The following is a 23,974-nucleotide window of genomic DNA, read 5'->3' on the forward strand; positions in this document are numbered from 1 at the left end:
TTTACAAATACTAAACCTGAGTTTAAAATATCTGTGTTCCAATATGGACTCCGCCCTTGACTTGCTGGGTTGATGGTGTGTGTGTCTCTGTGTACATGTGCACGCGATTCTCCTGATCTCCCCGGGGCTGGGTGTCTTCCTCAGTAAAATGATGGAACTAAATTATGTCATCTGAAAAGTGGTTTCAAGCTTTATTCTAGGAAGTGAAAAAATTGGGAGAGGAGAATGCAGGCCACTTAGTAAACAAAAGGCCTAGAATGAATGACAACACTTTTTTGCTCCAAAGGCTAGAAACCTCGGACACAGGAGGGCCTCTGCCTAGCTGTTAGATGTCACCACTGCCACTCCACCCCCATTCCTTGTGCCTAAACCCTCAGCTGAGAAGGGCATGGCCTGGTCCTGGGACATTCCATCCCATGGATTATTTGATGACGTGTCTCTCTCCTACCCTCCTCCCAGAGTACAATTTTCTAAAAGCAGAGAAAAATCCTTCCCAAGAAAATAAACACTCCCAAACAACTGTCCCATTCTGTTACCTATTTGGATTACATAATTGCTATGAAGTCAAGACTTTCTTATTGACACGCCAGAAAAGACCTCTCAGCTCATAAGCTGAACCGCCTTTTCTCCACTGTCCAAAGCCCTAAAAAACCTCCAAGTCCCTAAAAAGCAGTCCCCAGTGCCCACTGAGATGGAATGAAAAACTCCACCGCCTCAACTCTGCTCAGAATGGAAACTCAGATCAAAATATTTTAAATCTGTGGAGATGTAAGCCCTGTATACTATATTCCTCAACAATAACGACAGTAACAAACCTTTACTGATGCCCCAAACTGCCCTTCATAAAAGGAGAACACTGATATTTTTTCTGATTCTGTTGAGAATAATTTAGACAAGTGTACAATCTTAACTCTTTTGTTGGCCAGTCTGTAAAATGGGGTGACCAATAATTGGTAACTGGCATCACTTACCAGACACCAGGTAAAACAGTTAACCCCCTCCTGACCCACCCCGACACTAGGAAAAAACCACTAGGCCAAGCTAGCTCCAATCCCACAGAGCACAACGCTAATTAAGATACCTATACTTTTCCCGTTGAGGCACCAGTAAAAAGGCTGAGGGTTCCTCTTACAGCCTGCTCTAACTTGTTCATCTGGATCAATGTAGAAATAGCAGTAAATTGCTCTTCGTAATTCCTCTCCAGGAATAAAAAGGACTAGGATATTCCTGGAATGCCTCCTCACTCACAAATTAGAAGGTATACCTCCTGTAATCACTGTACTGTGCTCAGCGTGAAGATTAAATGAGATAATGCATGGAACGTGCTGAGCGAGCATCTGGGACACAATAAACTCAATAAATCAATGATGTTACTAACTATAAAAACAACAACACACAAACAACAAAACAAAACCAAAAAAACGGGGAGGGGGGGGACTGTTTCCTGATGCTTATCGACTTACTTGGAATAGGGAAGATCGAAACATAAGGCAACAATAGTTCCACAGCACAATCCAGAGATGTTTTTGGTGTCCTCTGGTTTTCTTGTAATCAGTCACTTGGTAGCCATTAAGAAGAACTTTCCACAATGCCACGGGTACTCACACCCCACTGTACATCCAACTCTCAATAACTGAGAGGTAGCAGAGTGTTTGAAACAATGAGGACAGAAATGCAAAAGACCTTAAAGAAATTCCACAAAGCCCCTTGGCACCGATCATGTGCAAGTTTTGCCAGAAAAGCCAAACGTCCCACACCACACAATGGTTCTTGGTGGAAAAAGAGGGTAAATAAAGCACAGACTCTGAGAATCCTAATGAGAAGGTTACCTCCCAATCAGAGACCAGACCTTAAACGGCTAGCTCTTCTGTAAATTTTAGGTTACAAATAAATTCTTCCTAAGGCACACCTAGCAATCTTTTGTGTTTGGCTCTGCTGTTTGGACACGCACAGTTATGTTTTCCTTCAAGGCACAAAACCGGTTTTTAAGAGCTTCATGAAAATATTCATATTTTCACGATATGCGATTAGCAGGTTTTACTATAATTTATAACTGAATTTTCTTGTTCACTTGGGGCACACACATCATATACTAGGCTCACCTTCCCAGTGACACACCATAGTATGCAGCTATGCAGCATATTTTGTTTTAAAGGCAGCAAAATGAATAATGTCTGAACTCCAGAAAAGATGGTGCATTTGCAACAGTCGTGAGACCGTGTGGCAAAAAAAAAAAAAAAAAAAAAAAAAAAAGGCCATAAAACTCTTACTTTGTATTTTGTATTGTGCCTATTCAACCTGTAAAAATTTTTGTAGTTTCTAAACCAGGTTTTTCGGAAACACAACGGGCGTTACTATTATGCCTTTTCAAGTTGTAAAAGACCAGGCCACTTGGCAATTCTTGTAGTTTCTAAACCATGCTTTCCAAAATGCAAAGGGCAAGTGTGACCTGTAACTTTAGAGAAGGGCAAGTAACGTTCTAACTCTGGCTGAATACTTAGTTATTTCACTTGACGTAAGTTTTTATGGCAACCCTCTATCACCATGAAAGTGTATGTCCTCTCCGATTCAAAGTAATTAAGTGCAACTTGTGAAAGTCAGGTTTTTTTATTTAATACATTCTAATCAAATAGTAACAGCAGTAAATAAACACTTTGAAAAACAGGCAGGTATCCCCCTATATCTGGAAGAAAATTAAGTCAGAGTATTCTACATGGTAGAAGGGAGACAATTGCTAATGTCCATGGTTAGACCACTTGGAAATTTCTAAAGCCATTTCTGAAAAATCAATGGCAACAGGTTGTGGGACACAGCTACTTCAAAGGGTAAAATGTCTCTATCTACATGGTTTTATTAACAGGGATTGAGTTGCACCTGTATAGCATGACATTCTTGTCTTTAGCCTTAAAGGAAAAGAAGTCTTTTCCATTTGCACCAGTTTGAAATATTTCTGAAATAAGGCTCCCTTGAAATGGATTACTACAGTACTCATTCACATGAGAGAGTTCATACATGTAGTAAAAAGACAAATACAGGATTTCATGGTCACTTTTTTTGGTTGATTTGGTTAATTGCATAAAATGAAGGATAAATACTCACAAGCATATCTGTTTAACAAATCTCCTAAGTACATCAGAATGCAAAGTATCAAATGTCCTAAAATAGACTCTGATCCCCAGGCATACAAAATTGAAGTTAAGCCTGTGTCAGTTTGGTTCCTTCCACTTCTTCAGCACTCCTAAGTGGAGCTCCTTCTCTACTGCCGGTGCTGGCACCTTCCACCTAACAGGAACCTCAGAAAGGCAAAGAGTTCTGATAAATTGTTCCTTCAGCCTTTACTTGGGACGTTTTATTTTTAACTTAAAAGGATAAACTGGTCTTGGTCAGCCTTAGGAAGGGAAGCATCACTCAGGTGAAAATATCTGGGGGAACTTTAAATACCTAGCTACCCCTCCACACATCTAAATTAGATTGACTTCAGCTGTTCTTAGAATTCTGCGTAGTTATCCAGAGCCGTCACTCAAGTTTTGGTTCTCTTTTTACATAGCTGCTTTCGGAGATACTCTATAGGAGGCATGTTTAGAAAAAGAGAAACACTTATACCTGGAATTTATATTCTTCCAAGTAATCTTTCAGTCTTGTTGGTAAAGGCAGTCCCCAGATGGTACCGGTACATTTGTTAATGGTGAGTCTACAGAGATGCTGCAGAGGTGGTGCTGATGTGTAGAGCGGTTTGGTCAGATAAAGGTGAACAGTGCCGTTCCGGGGGGCTTCTGGGCCCGTCCGCTTATCCTTGCACATCTGAACATAGTAGTCGATCAGATGAACCACACTGTCAAATTGTTTAAGCTTGGACTTGACACATATGATAGAGTCCAATCTAAATTTCCCATCTTGGTATTCGATGCGAAGATTAGTTGGTCCAGCTGATGTTTTAACAGATATTGTTAGTAGGTAGTCTGAATGCGAACTATCTCTAATCAAGAAAGTTCCTTCTGGTGCCTCTTTTAATTTCTCTTTGGCTTCATTAACAGTCATACTTCCCCAGTACCAACCTGGGGTTTTTGTTCAAAAGAAAAAGAAAAGAGAGTAAAATCGTTATTATAGAGAATTTTTAAAATAGGGTAAATACTTGGCAACAATTTTTCTAGCTCTAAAAAGAAGTGTGTGAAAGTTTACCAGAGGCTACCATAAATACTTTCTATAGAAATTTGATGAAAACATAGGTCCATTTTATTTTCTGAACAAACTGCAAGTCAGTTTTCTTTTTTAAAAGTAACTTTCTGTAGCTGTTCTTTAAACTCTCTTAAGACTTTCTCCTAACGAAACAGAAGAATGTTTGCAGTATGACACACTGGCTGGCCGGGCATGATGCTTCTCCACTAGTCAAGTGAAATCAAAGATTTAATGTAAATTAAGTCAGAAGTTAGAAATAAAAGCCATGCCCTTAAAAAAGTGGAAAACCCAACTCCAGTTAATACCAACAAGATAAAAAGAAGCAACTTTCTGAATGGTTGGTGTCCACTCCCACCCTCCCCAAATCTGTTAGCGGCTGCGTCCATATCTCTTTTCAAAGTCCCATAAAGCACCGCTATTTACTTGTTTTAAGAGGGCAGTTCTAGTATGATACAATAGCTTCTGTTCGCTGCTTTGATTACAACTACCTTATCAGCCATTGAGAAATGAGAGAAAGCCCAATTGATAGTTAGTACTTCCAGTTTACAGTCTTCCATAAACTCTTTTGGACTTTGCCCTAATTCAAATCCAATCACAACCGTCGGTCTCCCCAGCATTCTCGAGTCTACCTGCCAGTTCCATCTCCCATCCCGTTTTCAAAAGTGACTTAGCAACATCTTACAGTTTAAAAGTTTGAACAATGCTCCCCCCCCTCCCAAAAATAAAACTTGCTAGGGTACCTGCAATCTGCCGGTTCCTCCCGCTGAGGGAAAGCCCGTGGCCTGCACGGAAAGACCGGAACCGCAAGTGAAGGAACTTTTCCTTCTCCCTACTGCTACCAAAACTTCAACTTTGCCCCAAACGTAAGCTTTGAGGATTCTGATTTTGAAAGCCTGCAGGTTTGCCAGAATCTTTTTTTCCATCTTTTCTTCTTTCAGATGCCGAGAGACGACAGCGAGCCGCGCAAAGCGCAAGACTGCACTTGAAACAAGCGAGGCCAAGCTCGGCTGGGGCTTCGCAGCCCGCCCTCCTCCCGGCTTTGCGGCAGTCCTGAGCGGCAATCAGTCGGTCCCCGAACTTGGCCGCCAAGATTCCAGGCTGCAGCGGCTGCCCGGCCCGGGAGCCAGATGCAGCTGAAGCTGCGGGCAGCGCAGCGCCCACTCGCCGCCCTCTCACCCCGCAGACAGGAAAGGAGCCGAGCACTTTCTCCGGCTAAGGTCCGAGCCCGAGTGCCGACCCCCAAACGGCCGCGGAAAATAGCAAAAATTCCAGCGCCCTAAGAGTCTATTTCCAAAGAGCCCTTCTAGCGCTCTAACCTCCCCTAGGCCTCTGAGTCCCCCGAGAACCACTTTTCTTTCGCATTCCAAGGATCCAGGTCCGTAGGGGCATTCTCCCCGCGGTTCCCTGATCTGGGGCGGGGAGGGTAGCGATTGCTTCCCAGCCTCGCTAGCACAACCGCATCCTTGTCTTTGGGGAGGCGCCCCCTTCTCGCACGCATTGCGGCCGGTCCGCTCCCTACCTGTGTGACTAAGTTCCCGCAGGGCCTTCGCCAGACGCGCCGCCTCCGGAGACGGCTCCTCCGCCGACCCCGAGGTCCCCCAATGGCTCTGCGTCCCTTCCGCGCCATTCCCGGAGGGCTCGAGGCACCGCAGGGTCATGGGAGAAGGGTCACCGCGGCAAAGACAGGTGGCCGCCCGAGCTGGGGTCAGAGAGGGGCACGCGTCCTTCTTAGAAGTCAGTGGAAACCCCAAAACGAGTCCCTGAGGGGTCCGCGAAATGGAAATGGAGGGGGAGGTAATGGGGAGCCGCTGGTTCTTCCTCCCCGGGTCCCGGTGCACGGATAGCAAAATCCCCCGCAGGCGCGGTCACGCACAGTTTGCCTGCAAAGAGAAAGTGGAGGGTTGGGTCAGTCGGAACTGGACCCCTGCGGCCGGGGCGTGGGTGGAGGAACAGAGACGTGGAAAATCCCGGGAATCCTCCGCGTCTGCGCTCCTGCACCATTTAACCCCGAGCATCCAGTTACTGCCCTGGCCCGTTCTAGAGAAAGAAGGATAAAGAGAGAGCAGGGATCCAAGACGCAAGAGTTGGGGCGGGGGACAGGATGAGGGTGGCGAACCGGCTTATTTCCCGCCCAGGGCTGCTCGCTGAAATCGCAGACTAGGAGATGAGAAGAGCAAAGAGTCACCTGCGGGTACGGTGGTAAACAGGCCTCAGTCAAGGACAAGTAGAAAAATGTAAAAAGGAAAGAAAAGGAGAGGTCCCCACTTGGCATTCCTATCTCACACTCCGCACAGCCCGGAGAGCCCCAGGAGGAAGCACCCCGCACAAACCTAGTTCCCGGCCCTACAGCGCCGCGGGGCTTCCCGGGTAGAGCCGGCAGCCCGGGACGCGGAGGTGCGGGAGCTGCCGCAACACAGCAGGAGAGGCTGCCGCGCTCCCCTCCCCCCGCTTCCCGGAGCTCGCTTGGGGCAGGGGTTGGGGGCGCCGTGGCTGCCGCTCCCGAGGCCGGGCGGCTGAGGCTGCTGTTGCCTCCGCGAGCGCTGTCGAGGAATCTGCCCGAGCGCGCAGCCCACGCGGGGGCTCCGAGCCCTGACCCGAGCCGGGGGCCGAGCAGGCGGCAGAGAGCGCTGCGGGACGTGCTAGACAACCAACGCTGAGCCCTTACCTCGGCCTCGGCCGCCGCTGCCGCCTCCGCACCAGGCAGCCTCCCCAGCAGGCATGGGGCGGGGGAGCCGGGAGGGGCCCGGGAGGAGGGGTGTCTGCCCGAGTTTCCCCTGTTGACTTTTAATTTGGGAATGAGATGCCTGGGGATGTGACGAGCCCTGTGCTCAACGGCGCGGGCGGCCGGAGTTCTCTGCACAGAGGGCAAACGTGAGCCCCGGGGACCATCGCCTCGATTCGCCGGGCTCTAACACCCCCTCCGGGCTCGGACACCCCCGACCCGGGGCAGCTGCTGGGTTCCCTCCGGCTGCAACCAAGGAGATGAGAAGGAGAGAGGGAGGGAGGAAAGAGGGCGGGAGGTAGGCGGGTGGGGAGGAGCGGGAGATCAGCTTATTAGGAGGATTATTAATCTGGATGGCAGTTTAGGGGAGGAAAAACAAAAACAAAAACTCTGGAGACTTCCAGACGCCGGGAAAGAACTGGAGAAAGCAGGCAGTAGCTCCCAGCCTCGGGGCAGAGCTGCAGCTCGGGCTCTCTAGCCCAGAGGCTCGAAACTGAGGAAGCCAAGGCTGCCCCGCTCTCTCGGCCGCGCCCCAGTGCCCTCCCCAGCCCTCCTAGGGGCGGAGCCCTTGAGCTCCCCGGCCCGATACCTGCCGCGGGCCCCTGCCCGAGCTCCTCCGGCGCCCCAGCTGTAGGCGACGGGGATCCTGAGGCTGTGCGCCCGGGGCCCCGGCGCGCACTGTCCGCGGCCCGCGCAGTGCCAGTGGCGGCGGGCGAGAAGGCTCATGCTTCAAGGGAAGCCCAAGGCCCGCGAGCCGCGGCGGCGGCGAGACTAGACAAGAGTTAAATGTCTGTCCCCGGAGCGCTGTGTGCGCGCGACTTCCCAGACCTACGCGCCTCCCTCGCTCCCCGCCTCTCTCCCTAGTCCGCGCTCCCCGCGCGCCCCGCCCCGCGGCTGCGGAGGCCGCTTTCCAGGAACTTTCCAGGAATCCACCTCACGTGACCGCGGCCCCCGCTACTGCTTTAAAGAGACTCCGGTGCTAATGCGCAGGCTTCAGGAGAGACGGGCTCAGAGCGTTCGGGTGCCGGCCAGGGCGGGGTGGATGCCTGGGAATCCGCCCTCCTCTGACCCCACGCCCCGGAGTTCTCGGAGACGCGCAGGAGAAGAACCAGGTCATCACCGTCCCGGTTTCGGCGGCTGGAGCTTGCGCCCAACCCATGCAAGCTGTGCGCCGGAGTCGAGCGGTTAGCAGACGTTCTCGCCCCTCGGCCCGCCGCGGCTGGTTGTCTTTTGCATCCCCTCCGCGCCTTCTCTAGGCGACTTTCCAGGCCGCACATTTTCGGGGTGGTGGTGGCTGGAGAGACTAGAGATCCTCGGAAAGGGCCCCTCCCGCTCTAAGACACATTAATGGAGTGGGAGAGCTCCCTCTTCAGCACCCCCGCGCCCACGCCCGGGACCCGGAGGGAGCGGGCTGATGGTCCTCTCGGGTCCGGTCCTAGAAGGCTGCCAGCGGGCGTAGAGCGGCGCCTCGTTAAACGGCGCCGGCCGCTCTGTCTCCTCCCCGTGGCGGTCTTGCTCGCTGTCTCCCGCACCGGCCCAGCCCGGCTCCTCCGTCCCTTCCTCCTCCTCGCCGCTCCGTCGTCTCCTTCCGGCCACCCGGCGGCCCTCCGGCTCACCTGCGCCGATCGCGGAGGGGGCGCCCAGACCCGCGCGCCCTGGTGGTCCTGGCCAGCCCGTCTCGGTGTGCGCAGGCCGAGAGCGCTCGACTCTGAGATTTCCCGCAGAGCTTGCACCCGGGGCCCGGAAATGCGGAAAGATCCCAGCTCTTCTTCCCTGCCCAGCGACCCTCACCTCCTCCCACCTGGTTGAAGGCCACCTGGCCTCAGCTGAAACTCATCTCCTTCCCTGCACGTCCGCCTCCGAAATGTGACCTACTTTAAATGTGACCTACTTTTTAAAAACCATTAACACTCATGGGAAAACCGGATCCAAAATTTCGATAACCATTTTTCTTTGAAATACTATTCTATTGCATCACTATTCAAAAGCTTGAAAGGTCAATGGCCACTTTTAGTTGAAGCGTTGGCCATAGGGAAGTTGGGCGAGGAAAGGGGAGGGGGCGTAGGGGAAGGCGCGGCTCACAAACCTTGCCTGGTGCACCCCCCTGCTGGCTCTGCGAGGAAGCATAAACCAGCTCCTGCCTTCAGGCCGGGAGTCCTGGACAAACGGTTTTTCTCAATAATTTTCCTGCTTTTGAGTAAATAATTATGCAAATGATAGGCAGATTAGCTGGAGAGGAAGGGGGGGTTGAATTTCCCAGCTAACAAAGGGTTTTGTCAACGATGGAGTCGCGTGCACTGAATCATGTTTTGTTTCTTAGAGTCTGATCTGGAGGGCAGAGCTAATTGAATCCTAGTTAAAACCCTCTATAATGGAGATGAATAATTTTGCACAAGTCGCTTATCGTCCTTGGACCCTAGACCTTTTCTATAAAATTAAGGGACTGGACTCTGGTTCTGGGTGATGGACTGGTACGAATGAAAAAATAAGATTCCATGTGGAGTTTGTGTCTAGTCTGAGGCCCAGAACCTTTAGGGGCCACTACATCTACTAGGGTTCATTATGCTCTAAATTATTCCATTTGACCTCTCCTTCCTTGGTAGAGCATCCCAGAGGAAGGGTGTACCCACTTTTCTGTAGTTTAAAGATATTTTTAAAATTTTACAAAGATAAAATAATTTCTATTTAATTGTCAATTGAAATGGATCTGCCAGCAGCACTTCTTAACGTGCTTTCCTGTGGCTTCCTAAGGACCTTTGCACACACCCTCCTCACTTCCTGGAATTCCCCTCCCCAGACTGGGTGCATGGCAGACTCTCATCATTCAGGGCCCAGCTCAAAGTCACATCCACAGAGAGTCACTGTCCACAAAGATTGCAATAAACACAATGCCAGCTGTAGGGGCACCAAGCTTTGTACCAAAGTAGGATTTTTAACTTTTGTTCTGAAAGGTCTCAGCAATGCCCTGCATTTTATTGCCCCAGGAAGCACATATGGGAGCCACTTAGGAAAATATTTATGAGATCATGTTAAGTGAAAAGAAGTACAATATGAAATTGTATCCATGCTATGATTTTGACATTATAGAAGTATGTATGCATGTGGGCAAAAACAGAACGTGAAGAAATAAAAGCAGCTGTTTTTAGGGTGGCAGGATGTGGGTGAATTTTTAAATTTGACTTTCCTTAATACTGTTCTATTATTTCTGATACAGCCATCAGTTTCCCAAAATTGCATGCAGGAGTCTTCACTTACTCTCAAGGGGTAGAATATAGTTTGTAGAGCTGATGGACTGCCCTCCTGAACCCCAGACCTGCCACCCGGCATTACCCTTTAGATGTCTAATCGGTATCTCCCATTTAATAGGTCCCAAAATGGGGCCTAGATAACCCTCCCCCCCCCAACCCTTAAAAAGAAAATAAAAACAAAGCCAGCCCTCCTGCACCCTTCCCCATCTCTGAAAATGTCAATTCCATTCTTCAGGTGCTCAGGCCAGCCAACAGCCTTAGAGCCATCTTTGACTGCCCTTTCTCACACACACCCACATCTCACCTGTCAGCTAATCCTCTGACTCTGATTTCACAATAAACCCAGAATGGAAGCACTTGCCGCATCTCCACTGCACACTAGTCCAGGCCACCTCCGTTTCTACCCAGCTTACTGCTGCAGCCTCCCTCTTGGCCTCCCTGCTCCCCAATAGGCTATTTCTGACAGAGCAGTGAGAGAGATCCTGTTTAAACTGAGTCATTTCACGTCCCTCCTCTGCTCTAACCCAAGTGGCTGCATTGCACCAGAGTAAAAGACAAAACACTAACAGCCACTTGCAAGACCCTAGAAGATCTGGTACCTCTGATCTCATCCCCTCCTGTTCTGTTCCTTGATCACAATGCTCAAGTCACACTGGACTTCTTGCTATTGGTAGCGCACGCTGCCCTTGCTCTTTCCTCAGGGCCTTTGTCTTTGCTGTTTCCTCTACCTATTATGCTCTTCCTCCAGATAATCTGCATGGTTCACTTCCTCAGATCTTTATTCAGTGTCACCTTCTTAGTGAGACTTGACTGTTCAGAATCCACCCCTCCCCCCCACTTCTCTTGCCTCCATGCCATAGTTTTTTCCCTTACACTGATCACTATCTAACCTAGTTTATGTTTTATCCATTGGTCCAGTTTCCTATCTTTCTCCCCCACAAGAATGTAAGTTTCATGAGGACATATATCTGTATTTGTATCTACATTGTTTACAGCTATATATCTCAGCACCTTGAATAGTTCCCAACATGTAGTAGGCACTCCACATGACTGTAGAATGAATGAATTGATGCTCCATCAGAATGGCTTTAAAGTTAAACTGCCCAGGCATGAATCCTCACTCTGCCACTGCTGGCTGCATATGTAATCTTTGGCAAATGATTTAGCCTCTTATGGAGATAATAATTAAACATATAGAGGTATTGTGAGAATTACATGAGATAATCTATAAAAAGTGCTTTGGCACTTAGCAAATAATGAAGATTAGCTATTATTTCAACTCTCATTCTTTTACTCTCAGTGAGTTTGGATTTTTCTCCCTAGGGGTAAGATTATCTTATTTTTGCCTATATGAAACCCAACAGTCACTCTCTGGTCACTGCCCAAGAACTTCCCGTTAGTTGATTCCCTGGAGTTCACCTTCAGCTTTAAATGTATAGGGTAAAATAGTGATTCTGTTTGTTCCTAGATTTTCAGGAGTACATCTGTTCTGTTCAGCAGGGCAGGTGCATGGCTGCAGTAGTGAACTTTCATTCTAACTGGGGAGGGAAGGGAGAGTGATTTTCACAAAGCTGGAGAGTGTCTTCTGTTGCCCGCGTGGAGGAATTGCCAAGGCTTGAAAATCTCTGTGTACCAAACCCGAACTGCACCTTCTTGGTTTTGCAGTGCAGATGTTCTGATACTGGAATTGATGAGCAATCTGCACTGAGCTTCTGCTGAGTTGCAGAGAGAGCTTTTTCGGTTTTGTTTGGGGGCTGAGGGAATGACCGTTGGCTGTTGTGTCTGAAGTGCCTGTGGGTAGAAGGTACCCTTTTAAGTGGCCACCATCCCTTCCTTTTAGAGTTTGCCATTTCACCACCACCACACACAGACACACACACACTCACACTCAGCACCTTCAAAGCTCCTTGTGATTCTGGAACCCACTCTTCTGGAGAGCATATGACCCAGGCTAGCCAATAGGAGTACCCCATGCCCCTGGACACAGGGGTTTGTCCAGTATCACAGCCCAAGCAGATTATTTTTTTTAGGACTTGATGTAAGTGCCTCCCCTTCTGAGATGATGAGCAGTAATGACCATGCAAGCCAACTTTTCCACCACTTCAAGAGAGTCTGTCAAAGAACAAAGGCAACAGAGAAGAAAGCAGAGCTCAGGTTTGAGTGACAGGGAGAGATTCCTGAGCACTTGAATCCAACATGCCCGAAGCTGCACTGCCCTTCGGCTTCTCAGATACAGGAATGAAAGTTTATTTTTTCCCCACAGGGTTTGATTTGGGTTTCCGTAACTTGTAATCAAAGATACTCTCATGGCGTGTAGTGGTTTGGGTGTGGAGGGATGTATGGGAGGGAGTAGAGTGGAGAACTGAGAAGACAAAGAAGAGAGCTGCCTTTCACAGTAATGAACATCTCTTAAACTTCATCTGGTGCTTCTCAGCACCAATTCCTTTTACAATGTCCTGCTTGCTCCACCCCTATAGTGGAGGACACTCACTGGGGGACAGAGGAAGAGGAGCAGATCCTGCTGGCTTCTGTGCTCTGGGTCAGGGATGGGGGGAGGGAGAAGCCAGGCAGATGGCTGTCCCCTAGACCTCTGGGACCCTGGGACATGGTTGATGGCTGTGTCCTTGGTCTTTCTACCCACAGAAGTGGAAGGGAATCATGTTCTAGGACAGTAGTTGTCAATGTTAAGTCACAGATCTCTCAGAAATTCTGGTAAAATCTATAGATCAGAGTTCAACAAACCACCTGCATATGGGCCATATTTGACCCTGAGTGTTATGGGTGGTCTACCAGGATTCTAAAAAAAAAATGTGAATCAAATAAAATCTCTGGAGATTTCACTCCCAAAGAGATCCAGATTTTTGCTTTCTCTTAACCAGTCCTAAGATCTGTCCACACTGGGTCCCATTCCCTCAAGGCAGTGAGCAGCAGAAGCATAGTGGCGGCTGCCGCCTTTGGAAGGTACATCCCCTCCCATTCTCCACAATCCTCAGCATCCTCTATGGATCCCCAGCACTGAACATTACTTGCCATCTGTCATCACCCTTACATTGCTGGTTTTCTTATGATGAAGAAGTATTTCTCTGGCCTTAAGTCTCTACCAGAGTGAGGAAATTAAAAATAGAACCAGAAGATTGACTATTTCAAGACAAATGGGAGAGAGCTTATTTCTCTGTGGAAGTGAAGAATATTCCTCTGTTTAATAGGCAAACAAAGTGTGGCTGGGTTCTCACATTGGCCTATTTCATTCTTCTATATTCCTACCTGGTCCTGCAGGCATTTGCAGACAGGTTCCATCTAAGACTTTATCTGCAGAAAAATGTTCAGGAGGGAGGCACAGATTGGGGAGGGGGTTAACTGACCATATGAAGCCTGACTGTGAGCCCCCAGGGGCCTGTTGACCTCAGGTGAGAACCCTCGTCCTAGAGGGTGGATAGTCTTCAATAGAGCACTCCTGAGAGATAAAGGTCTGGCTTCAGCACTGTATGGGGCGTTCTTTATTGGAACTGCTCTATATAGTCAGAGGATCACCAATCATAACACTCTGGTGCTGGAAAGGACAGTTTCACTAGTGCAAAAGAATTTTCTTCATCTCCTTTCTCCTTCCCCACGCTGCTCTAAACTTCTGATCACCTTGTTTCTCAAACACACCAAGCCTGCCTCAGGATCTTTGTACTTATTCTCTCTGAAATGCGCTTTCTCCAATATTCTCATGGCATCGCTCCCTCACTTTGTTCAGGTCTTTGCTCAGAGAGACCTTCCTTTTTTTTTATCAGTGATTATTTCTTTCCCCTGCTTTACTTACCATCCCAGCATTTATCACTACCTGACGTTATCAGTATTTTTCACTTGATATTTGTTTAATGTTTCTCTCCCACTGGAAATATAAGAGGAACTTTGTTTTATTCACTACTGTATCTCCAATGCCTGAAATAGCTCCTGGTCCATAGTAGATGCCCAATATAAAGTTGCCGAATGAATCAATTAAACAAATGCATCTACAAGTAGGGAAATTGAAACACTTTCACTAGCTCCTTTCTGGACTGGCTCCCTTTAATTTTTTCATCTTCCCTTGCTTACATGTGCTTCTCAGCTCAGTCTTTGGCTTAGCCTACAGACTCTGATCTGCTACCAAGAAGAGCTTGGGCTTTCCTGGAGTTTCTCCTTAATTTCCATGAGCCTGACTTCACATCTGTAGTACCTAGTAGCTAGTAAGTGAGAGACTCAGCCACTCAACAAATGTTCATGAGGGCTTAAAACGTTCTAGGCCTTGTGAACAAATGTAACTCGGTCCTCTCTTAGTGAGAGACACCACCAGGAAATCATTTTAGCAAAGAGTGAAAAGTTGTGGAGGAATTAAGAGTGGCTTTGCAAACAGCTGGGAAGCACCAGTATAACCACCTTGGGAAGTCCAGAAAGGCTTCCTGGAAGAAGGGACCTTAATCAAGACCCTTAACTTCTCTGGATTCTTGTTTTCTCATGGAAAATCTGGATTTGATGAGCTGTTATGTTTCCTTCTCATTCAAATCACCTTCCAAGCTCTGTTCCACAACCTCCCAAAGAGCAATTGATGGTGTTATTAGACCTAAGCTGGGGCAGCTTCTAGGTATGTTTGATTTTCCAGAGGAGTTCACAAAGGTCAAGGCCTGGTATGATGATGTGGTAAGCAGAACAGGCAGAAGAAATACCTATTAGTAAATAACAAACACCACTCCTGGCTTAGTCATGGAATTCTGAGAAGTAGCAGCACCCAGTGAACCAACCTGGAGATTGGCAATCATGGGTGAGACTAACTTTAACCAAAGGCATGTTACAACCAGAGCTACAAAAGGCAAGCTCTAAACCATGCAAACAGTAGCCACCTCCTCAAGCCACAGGACTACCTCCATATACATCCCACGTGAAAAGGCCAGCTGATCACACATACAGGCCTTTTCTGTTCCTAGCACATTAAATTATAATGATCATGCCCTGCCACACAGGAAAGCAATATAATATCATCAGTTTGTCTTTATATGATGGCTTTACTCTTTTTTCACCAATATATTATAGCATATATCTGACTTTACTCATAAAAACCCTTTGATGGTGGTAGGAAAAGAAATATCTACTTTACCTGTAAGTAAATTAAACCAAAGTAGATTAAGTAGGTTATTCTGTACTTGTAACCAAATTGTCCTTGGGAAAACAGAATGGGGTTTAGTATGAACAAAGAAAACATTTTAAATGGAAAAGTAACTTGTAGGGTAAGTTGCTTGTAAAATAGGTCATTCAAATCACTGAGTGCTATTCCAACGAATATGGCTGTTACATTTTCAAAGGTTATTTACAATATTTAAACATAGGCTAGGGATAAGGAATTGAAGGGACAGTTGGGTTCTTTCTGTTTTGTTTTAAAATACTCCCAAACAATAAATTATCACATTTCAGTATGTGCCATTAACTCCAAAATAAACACTAAGGTAAAGTCTTATTTCTTATAAAATGCCAAAAAAAAAAAACAAAAACAAAAAACCTGTTTAGAAATAACTCTGTGCACATCATGTTGTAAGTCCTGCTATTTGTCCCTTTGGTTTTTCCAGTGCTTGCTGGGAAGGAGATTTTTATTGCAACTTCCCTTTTTTTCTCCTGTTTTTAAAGGCAATACTTAAAAGAGATAAATTTGTCTGACAAAGTCATCAGGCAAATCCTTCTCTTTCATGACATAAAAATTTTTAGCCAAAGTCTACAATGCCTTCTACTCTGCCACAACCACCAAACTTCCCCTGCCATGTGTTCACTGTCAACCAGATTCATTTTATTGTGATCTGTTTATTGCAGCCATTAAATGAACAAAAATAAAGAGGCACAATAAATAAAGATGGTATGAATAAACAAATATCACTGATAGCAACTGGGAAATCAGAAGGTTGTTATAGTATGCCAACATCTCACACAAAGACCACCACAAGAGAATAAGACACCAGTTACCAAAGCCCACTGAAAAAGAAATGGATAGGGACTTCCCTGCTGGTCCAGTGGCTAAGACACCATGCTCCCAATGCAGGGGACCCAGGTTCAATCCCTGGTCAGGGAACTAGATCCCGCATGCATGCCACAACTAAGATCCCTCATGCTGCAACTAAGACCTGGAGCAGCCAAATAAATAAATATTTAAAAAAAAGAAAGAAAGAAAGAAATGGATAACCTGTGTAGCCCTGTTAAAGAAATAGACTCCAGATTCAGGAGGCTTTACTGGTGAATTTTACCAAACACTTAATGAAGAAATAACACCTATTCTACATAAACTTTTCCAGAAAAATAGAAGTGGGAAGATTTCACAACTCATTTTAGAAGGCCAGCATTATCTATATACCAAAGATAGACAAGACAGAAAACTATAGACCAATATTTCTCATAAGCATAGTAACAAAATATTAGCAAATTGAATCCAGAAATCTATAAAAAGGATAGTATGTCATGACCCATTTGGGTATGTTCCAAAAAAGCAAAGTTGGTTCAACATTCAAAATCAACCAGTAAAATTCACAATCTCAACAGACAAAAATATTAAAATCATATAATTATCTCAATACACATAAGAAAAGCATTTATAAAATTCAACATCCAACCATTATAAAAAATTTCAGCAAACTTGGAATAGAAGGAAATTTTCTCAATATGGCAAACCTTATCTATAAAAAATAAATTTGTAACATCATTTTTAACAGTAAAATATTGAGTGCTTTGCCCCTAAGATTGGGATCAAAGCAAGAATGCCCACGTTTACAACTTCTTTTCACCATTATATTGGAGGTCCTAGCTAGTCCAATAAGACAAGAAAATAAATAAAAGTATATAGATTGTAAAAGAAAAAAGTTAAAATGTCTTTAATTGTAAATAGTATAATCATCTGCATAGAAAATTCTAAGAACTCAAAAATACAAATAGTTATGACAACAAAAACATGAGTTTAGCTAGGTTTTAGGATACAATGTCAATATAAAAAAATACGATGTTTTTCTATTTACTAGCAACAAACTATTGGAAATTGAAAATATTAAAAATATCACTCACAAAAGAGTAAATACATGAAATACTTAGAGACAAATACAATCAACTATGTGCAAGAGCTGTACCTCGAAAAGTAGATTTATTGCTGAGAGAAATCAAGGAAGAACTAAACAAACCAAGAGACAAATCATGCTCATGAATGGGAAGAGTCAATATTGTTAAGATGTCAATTCTTCCCAAATTGAACTATTGATCAGCTTTTGTTGGTGGTGGTGGTGTAGAAATTAACAAACTGAATCTAAAAAGTTTTTGGAAGTGCAAAGGACCTAGAAATGATTTTTGATAAAAGAATAACAAAGTTGGAGGAGTTGAGTTGGAGTCGAAATCACTCTGATTTCAAGATTTATTCTAAAGCTACAGTAATCAAGACAGTGCATATGTCTAAAGATAGAAATACAGATCAAAGGGACAGACCACAGAGTCCAGAAATAGATCTACCAAAATACAGTCAACTGATTTTCAACAGAAGTGTCCAGGTAATTCAATGGAGAAACAACAGTTTTTCAACAAATGGTGCTGGGGACTTCCCTGGCGGTGCAGTGGTTAAGAATCCACCTGTCAATGCAGGGACACAGGTTTTATCTCTGGTCTGGGAAGATCCCACATGCCGTGGAACAACAAAGCCTGTATGCCACAACTACTGAGCCTACACTCTAGAGCCCACAAGCTACAACTACTGAGCCCGCGTGCCACAACTACTGAAGCCTGCGCACCTAGATCCTGTGCTCCACAACAAGAGAAGCCACTGCAATGAGAAGCCCGCACACCACAACGAAGAGTAGCCCCCACTCGCCGCAACTAGAGAAAGTCTGTGCACAGCAACGAAGACCCAACGCAGCCCCAAATAAATAAATTTATAAAAAACAAAAACAAATGGTGCAGGCTTCCCTGGTGGTGCAGTAGTTAAGAATCTGCTTGCTAATGCAAGGGACACGAGTTCAATCCCTGGTCCAAGAAGATCCCACGTGCCAGGGAACAGCTGAGCCCGTGTGCCACAACTACTGTGCCTGTGCTCTAGAGCCCGCAAACCACATCTGCTGAGCTCACACTCCACAACTAATGAAGCCCGCGTGCCTAAAGCCCATGCTCTGCAACAAGAGAGGCCACCGCAATGAGAAGCCCAGGCACCGCAGAGAAGGGTGGCCCCCTCTCGCCACAACCGGAGAAGGCCCGCACAGCCACGAAGACCCAACACACCCAAATGTAAAATAAATAATTTTTTTAAAAAAATGGTGCTGGAACAATTGGATATCCAAAAAAAAATTAACCTTGATTCTTACTTCATACCACACTCAAAAATTAACTTGAAGTAGATCATAGACCTAAATGTTAAGAAACAAAACTATAAAACTTCTGAGAAAACATAGAAAATCTTGTTGCCTTGGGTTAAGCAAAGGTTTCTTAGATAGGCAACAAACATCAGAAACCATAAAAGAAAAAAATAATACATTGGACTTCATCAAAATTAAAAATTTCTGCTCTTCAAGAGATAATGTTAAATGAATATATCTCAATAAGGTTGTTATAAAAATAATGTTAAGAAAATGAAAAAAAGCCACAGACTTGGAAAATTATTAGAAAATTCTATATCTGATAAGAGACTTATATCTAGAATACTTACAAAAAACTTCTACAGCTCAATAAGAATAATATTTAAAAATCCAACTAAAAAGTGGTCAAAATATTTAAACAGACACTTTCACCAAAGAATACAACTGAATGGCAAATTAGTTCATTAAAAGATGCTAATTTGAGTTTAGGTAAATGTAACTTAAAACACGAGAAGGTACCATTGTACACCCACTAGAATGTTTAAAATTTTAAAAATTGACATGACCAAACATTGGTGAGCATACAAAGCAACAGAAACTCTCATATTTCAAACAATTTTATTCATAATAGCTAAAGACTGAAGACAGCCCAAATGTTTGCCAACAGGTGAATAAAGAAATTGTCTACATCCAGACCATAGAATAATAGTCAGCAATAAAAAAAGAACAAACTACAGACACATGCAACAATATGAATTCATCTCAAAAGCAATATGCTAAGCATAAGAAGCCAGACACAAAGGGCTATACGTTACAGGATTCCATCTGCACGGCATTCTGGAAAACAGGTCATATGTTGCCAGGAAATGAGGGCGGGTGAGGAGATTGACTGCAAAGAGCATGAGGGGACATTTGGACTTGATAGAAATGTTCTATATCTTGACTAAGGCAGTAGTTACATGACTGTATACAATCAACAAAACTCACTGAACGATACATTGTAAAGGGGTAAATTTTATTTTATGTGAATTATTCCCCAATAAACCTGACTCTTAAAAAGGTAAAACTAGAAAAGAACTACCTTGGAGAAGGACAAAAAGCAGGAAAAGGCTGAAATCTTATGTTATTCAGGCTAGGTCAGTGTACATGCAAGACTCCATCACTAAATAACCTTCCCTCTAACCTGTGTTTTGGCATTTGTATGGTTCTCACTCTGGGAAGACAAATAAGGGAGGTAAGGATGAGTTTTATCTCTGCAACTAAAAGGTCTAGGTACCCCTCCCCATTTTAATTCAGGTTACTCAAGAAAGAGAATAGTTCAGGTTCAGTGAAATTACAGATAGGAGAAGATACTGTTTTAACTTCAGTACTAAAAACAGGTTTAAAAATAGCACTCTTAACTTGATCTTAAATGTTCTTACCATAAAAAAGAAATGATAATTTTGTGATGGGGTAATAATCATGTAAATTATAAATGTATCAAATCATGTTGTACACCTTAAACTTAAACAATGTTATGTAAGTTATATCTCAATTTTTAAAATTAAAAATATAAATAAATGATAAAAATAGCACACCTACATTTCCCCAGAGGGACTGAAGGTATTTTACACATGTGCATCCTTAGCTCACAATAGCTCTGTGCATGGGTAGAAATGCAGGGAAAGCAAGATGCTGTAAAACTGAATAGTTTTGCCCCAGGGAGGGGATATGGCTGGATTTCTATGTTGCAGAGATCACTCTGGCAGTCGTGGTATGAAACTGAATTTGATCAGGGCAACTCAAGATCGATAGACATGGTTGTTGAAAGCATCCCTTAAGGGATGATAAAGCCCTCACTCAGGGCAATGAGAAGTGGCAACTCAGTGGGACTTGGCCATTGGTTGAATGTGAGGAATGAGTGAGAAAATGGCACTGGGGATCACAGTAAGGTTCTGACTTGGTAGAGGATGTTGTTACAGCAAAAGAACCTGGGAAGAGAGGCAAGAGGACATGCTTAGATAGAGGAAGTGTTCCCATGTAGCACTTGTCCATGTCGATCTGGGCGTTTCATCTTTGTTTTTTCTATAAACCCTTCCTTCTCTGCCACAGGCCCTTCCTCTCTAGTCTCACATTATATTAAATAATGAATAAAAATAATAAAGTATCTATTTTATGTCCATCTGTCCTGTGTAACTGGCAGCTACTCAAGGGCAAGACCTGTGTCTTCTCCATTTTTTTTGCGGTACGCGGGCCTCTCACTGTTGTGGCCCCTCCCGTTGTGGAGCACAGGCTCCGGACGCGCAGGCTCAGTGGCCGTGGCTCACGGGCCCAGCCGCTCCGCGGCATGTGGGATCCTCCCGGACCGGGGCACGAACTCGCTTACCCCTGCATCGGCAGGCGGACTCTCAACCACTGCGCCACCAGGGAAGCCCCATCCATTTTTGATCAAGTCCAAATTCCTTAGCGTGCTTCCCAGGCCTGAAGGACCTGCTCCTGTGTCCTCCTCTTCTCTGCTGAGCCAGTCCTCTCTCACCTGCTGACATTGCTACTCCCTCTGCCTGGAAGATCATTCTGCCTCTCCCCTCATCACAGTCCTTCCCGTACCTGCAAATCTCTTAATCATTCTTCAGGTCTCAGCCAAGCCATTGCTTCCCTTAAGAAAACTTCAATATTCCCCCAAGCCTGGTATGGGGCCCCTCCTGAATGTTCCTATAGCACCTCTACTTCTGGCTATGTTAACACCCACCACTCTATTATAATTGCTTGTTTTCTCCATTTGCCTGTAAGTTTCATAAGACCAAAGACTATGCCTGTCTTATTCGCTGTGGTAGCCCCAGTTAGTAACATTAATATTAATCATCATAATGACACTGGCTAATGCTTGTTAAGTACTTAATATACGCCAGGCACCCTTCTAAGTGTTCTGATGTGTTAACTCATTTAGACCTCAGACAACCTTTCAAGGTAAGCCCTATTATTATCACGTTTTCAGGTTAGGAAACTAAAATATCGCGAGGCAAGTTAACTTGCTTGAGGTCAACATTCTAAAAAGAGTATTAATCAACAATGACAACAGCTATTTATCGTGTGCTCCCTAGTTCCTCGTGTGCTGCCGTCAGAGAAAAGATGTTCCATAAATGTTTGTAGAATTGATTTCAGGTGAGGAGATTGTACTCAAGTTGGCAGCTTGTATCTGGCAAAGAGGAGAGGGCAGACCAGGCAAAATTCTCATAAACATCCGGCACCTACCCCAGGCTTAGGTCTCAGGACACAGTGGTGAAAACACCCTCCAGCACAGCTGCTTTAAGGCCGTGAGGAAGGGGTTCCTGCCAATCAGAACAGCAAGAGGAAGATTTTCTATATCATTCATTTTATTTCCAGGGGACATACTCTAGACACAACACTAGAATCCCTCCTCTTGATTTTTCACCCTGTGGTGACTTGTGACCCAGTGACCCTCCCACCTCCCCTTAAAATGATTCCACACCACATCCTCATCTGGCCTTATAGTGGCCCTGTCTTGTGTGCATGTTGTGTGTCCTGAGGACTTCCTGGATAGCCACTCAGGCAAGGACACACCATTGTGAATAATGGATGTGCCCCTGATTGGGTGGCTCATTCTGCATGGAAGGGTCCCCAGAGCCACCCAGAGCTGAGTGAGCTGTACAGCAGTGGTTTTCAACCTCCATACACAGTCGTTACACCAGTGGAGGTTTTTTTATACACCAGTGCCTAGAATGCCCCCCAAATGAATTAAATCAGAACCCCTGGGGTAGGCCCTAAGCACTGGTGTTTTTTAGTTCCTAGGAAGATTCCAAGGTTGAGACCCATTGCAGAGGCACTCAGTCTCATTCTCTCTCTGGGCCTTAGTCTCCCCGCACTAGAATTTGAGAACAGTGTATTCTTTCTACAGGAGATGGGATGGGGCAAGCCTTGGAGAGCAAGCAAGGCCCCGTAAGCCTGACTTTAATAAAGCCTTGTGGAAATGAACCAGCCTTGCTGCAGTCTTGTGCTTCTGGACGTCTTAACCTGGTCTAGATGCTGATGGGAAAGCGGCCTCTCTCCACTCACACCTGAAGGGACAGGAGGGGTGGCAGTGAGAACTGCATCTCCATCCCCAGGACTGTATCTTGTCCTTTTCTGAATACCACCTGGAGCTGTCTCCTCCCTAAAGATATTCATATGTCCTTTACAGAGCAGAAGCTCAGTCCCCAGGGGAACATGGGGTGCAGCGGTCCACCCACGCCTCCTCACACTTAGCTTCTCCCTCTAGTGCCAATTTCAGAGGATCCAAGGTTGATATTTGTTAAGGCAAATGGCAGCATCCTTACACATTTCCTCTCGATGTGGCTTCCTGCCATAGCTGGCTTTGGCCAGAGGTGTCCCTCCCCACTCCTACCCCAAGCCCTCCCCTGTACTTTTCAGTTCCTTCTCAAAATTGAGGTGACAGACAGCGGAGAGGAAATAAGCAGGAAACGACAGATAAAAGCATTAGACACAATAGCCTGCACACAAGTAGAGGTAGTGGTGACAGTAATGGTCATTACTACTAGTGTCGTTGTTGCTGACATCATTATGCTAGAGTGTGGGCTGTGTTCTCAGCTCTGTGGTAAGCCTGCTCCCCTGTGTCCTCTCCCCCAATCCAGTGAGGCAGAAGTGTCACCATTTTACAGAGAAGGGAAGGAAAGTCACAGCATGCAGCAATGTTTTGCCTCACTTAAAAAAAAAAAAAAAAAAAAGAATGATTACACGGTTCTCAGAAACACCTAGGAACTTGCTAGAAATGCAAATATCCCCTGTGGCCAGAGCGGGATTCATGGCGTGCAACCAGTGTAGCTACACACAGCCACGGGTTCAGAAGAGCCCGGCAGTTGAAGTTTAATTTTATCTTTGAGTGTTTCCTAAGTGAAGTCAGCTCGGACAATGGTTCAGGACCTTGGAGCCTCCCAGCGCTTCCCTGCCTGGGTTCTAGGCCCTCTGCCTCCACCCCCCCTGCCCCAGGACCCTGTCTCCCTCCACTCAGGGAAGGGGGGTGGGTAGCCAAGTGGCAGTGATGAGGGGAGGCTTGCATTTGCCATTGTCCTCTGCCCCAGGCTGGGCCCTGATCACAGACACAGGGAGAGGAGGGGTGGGACATGCACCTCTCGCTCCCTCGGTGCTCAGGTCAGGGCAAGGTGGCGCTGTCCCCATCCCAGGTGGGCAGTACCACAGTGACTTTTCAGGGGCCTCTCGCCAGCCCTGATCCAGGTACTGAGTGTATCCTGGTGTGGAGGTTGCATTTCCTTGGGAATAGGCGAGGGTATCTGATAAGGGTGGACCGGGGCCGTGGGCCTGTGGGAAGGGGAGATGGACTCCCCCCCAGGACAGGACCCTGCATTTTCTTTTTGCACTGGACGCAGTGAATTTTGCAGCTGTCTCTCTTCCTGGGTCCAGACGACCTGAAACAAAACTCTTATGGCCAGGCCCAGCAGTCTGGTTGAAGAAGCACCCCAGGTGATTCTGATGCACACTGAAGTTTGAGA

The 23,974-nt window shown here is 45.8% G+C and overlaps 1 protein-coding gene across 4 annotated transcripts; it reads right to left on the reverse strand.

Moving 5' to 3' along the window:
- Positions 1-2,591: 2,591 nt before the first annotated feature.
- Positions 2,592-8,715, reverse strand: SOCS2 (suppressor of cytokine signaling 2). 4 transcript variants are annotated; one of them, XM_032647092.1, is made up of 3 exons: positions 8,515-8,715; positions 5,696-6,056; positions 2,592-4,055 (listed from the first exon to the last, which is right to left on the reverse strand). In XM_032647092.1, exons 2-3 carry the CDS (start codon positions 5,832-5,834, stop codon positions 3,598-3,600), a joined length of 597 nt encoding a protein of 198 aa, XP_032502983.1. In that variant the 5' UTR covers positions 5,835-6,056; positions 8,515-8,715; the 3' UTR covers positions 2,592-3,597. The 4 variants fall into 4 exon arrangements, with proteins under 4 accessions (XP_032502983.1, XP_032502981.1, XP_032502980.1 ...); XM_032647090.1 differs by lacking the exon at positions 8,515-8,715 and adding an exon at positions 7,488-8,502; XM_032647089.1 differs by lacking the exon at positions 8,515-8,715 and adding an exon at positions 6,842-7,440.
- Positions 8,716-23,974: the final 15,259 nt, after the last annotated feature.

This window comes from Phocoena sinus, chromosome 10, assembly GCF_008692025.1.
Source record: "Phocoena sinus isolate mPhoSin1 chromosome 10, mPhoSin1.pri, whole genome shotgun sequence".
In the NCBI taxonomy this organism is placed as follows: Eukaryota; Metazoa; Chordata; class Mammalia; order Artiodactyla; family Phocoenidae; genus Phocoena; species Phocoena sinus.

Coding starts and splice junctions, on each gene's coding strand:
- SOCS2 (XM_032647092.1), bottom strand. CDS start 5,834: ATGACCCTGCGGTGCCTCGAGCCCTCCGGGAATGGCGCGGAAGGGACG. Junction 4,056..5,695: donor GCGGGAACTTAGTCACACAG/GTAGGGAGCGGA, acceptor CAAAAACCCCAG/GTTGGTACTGGGGAAGTATG.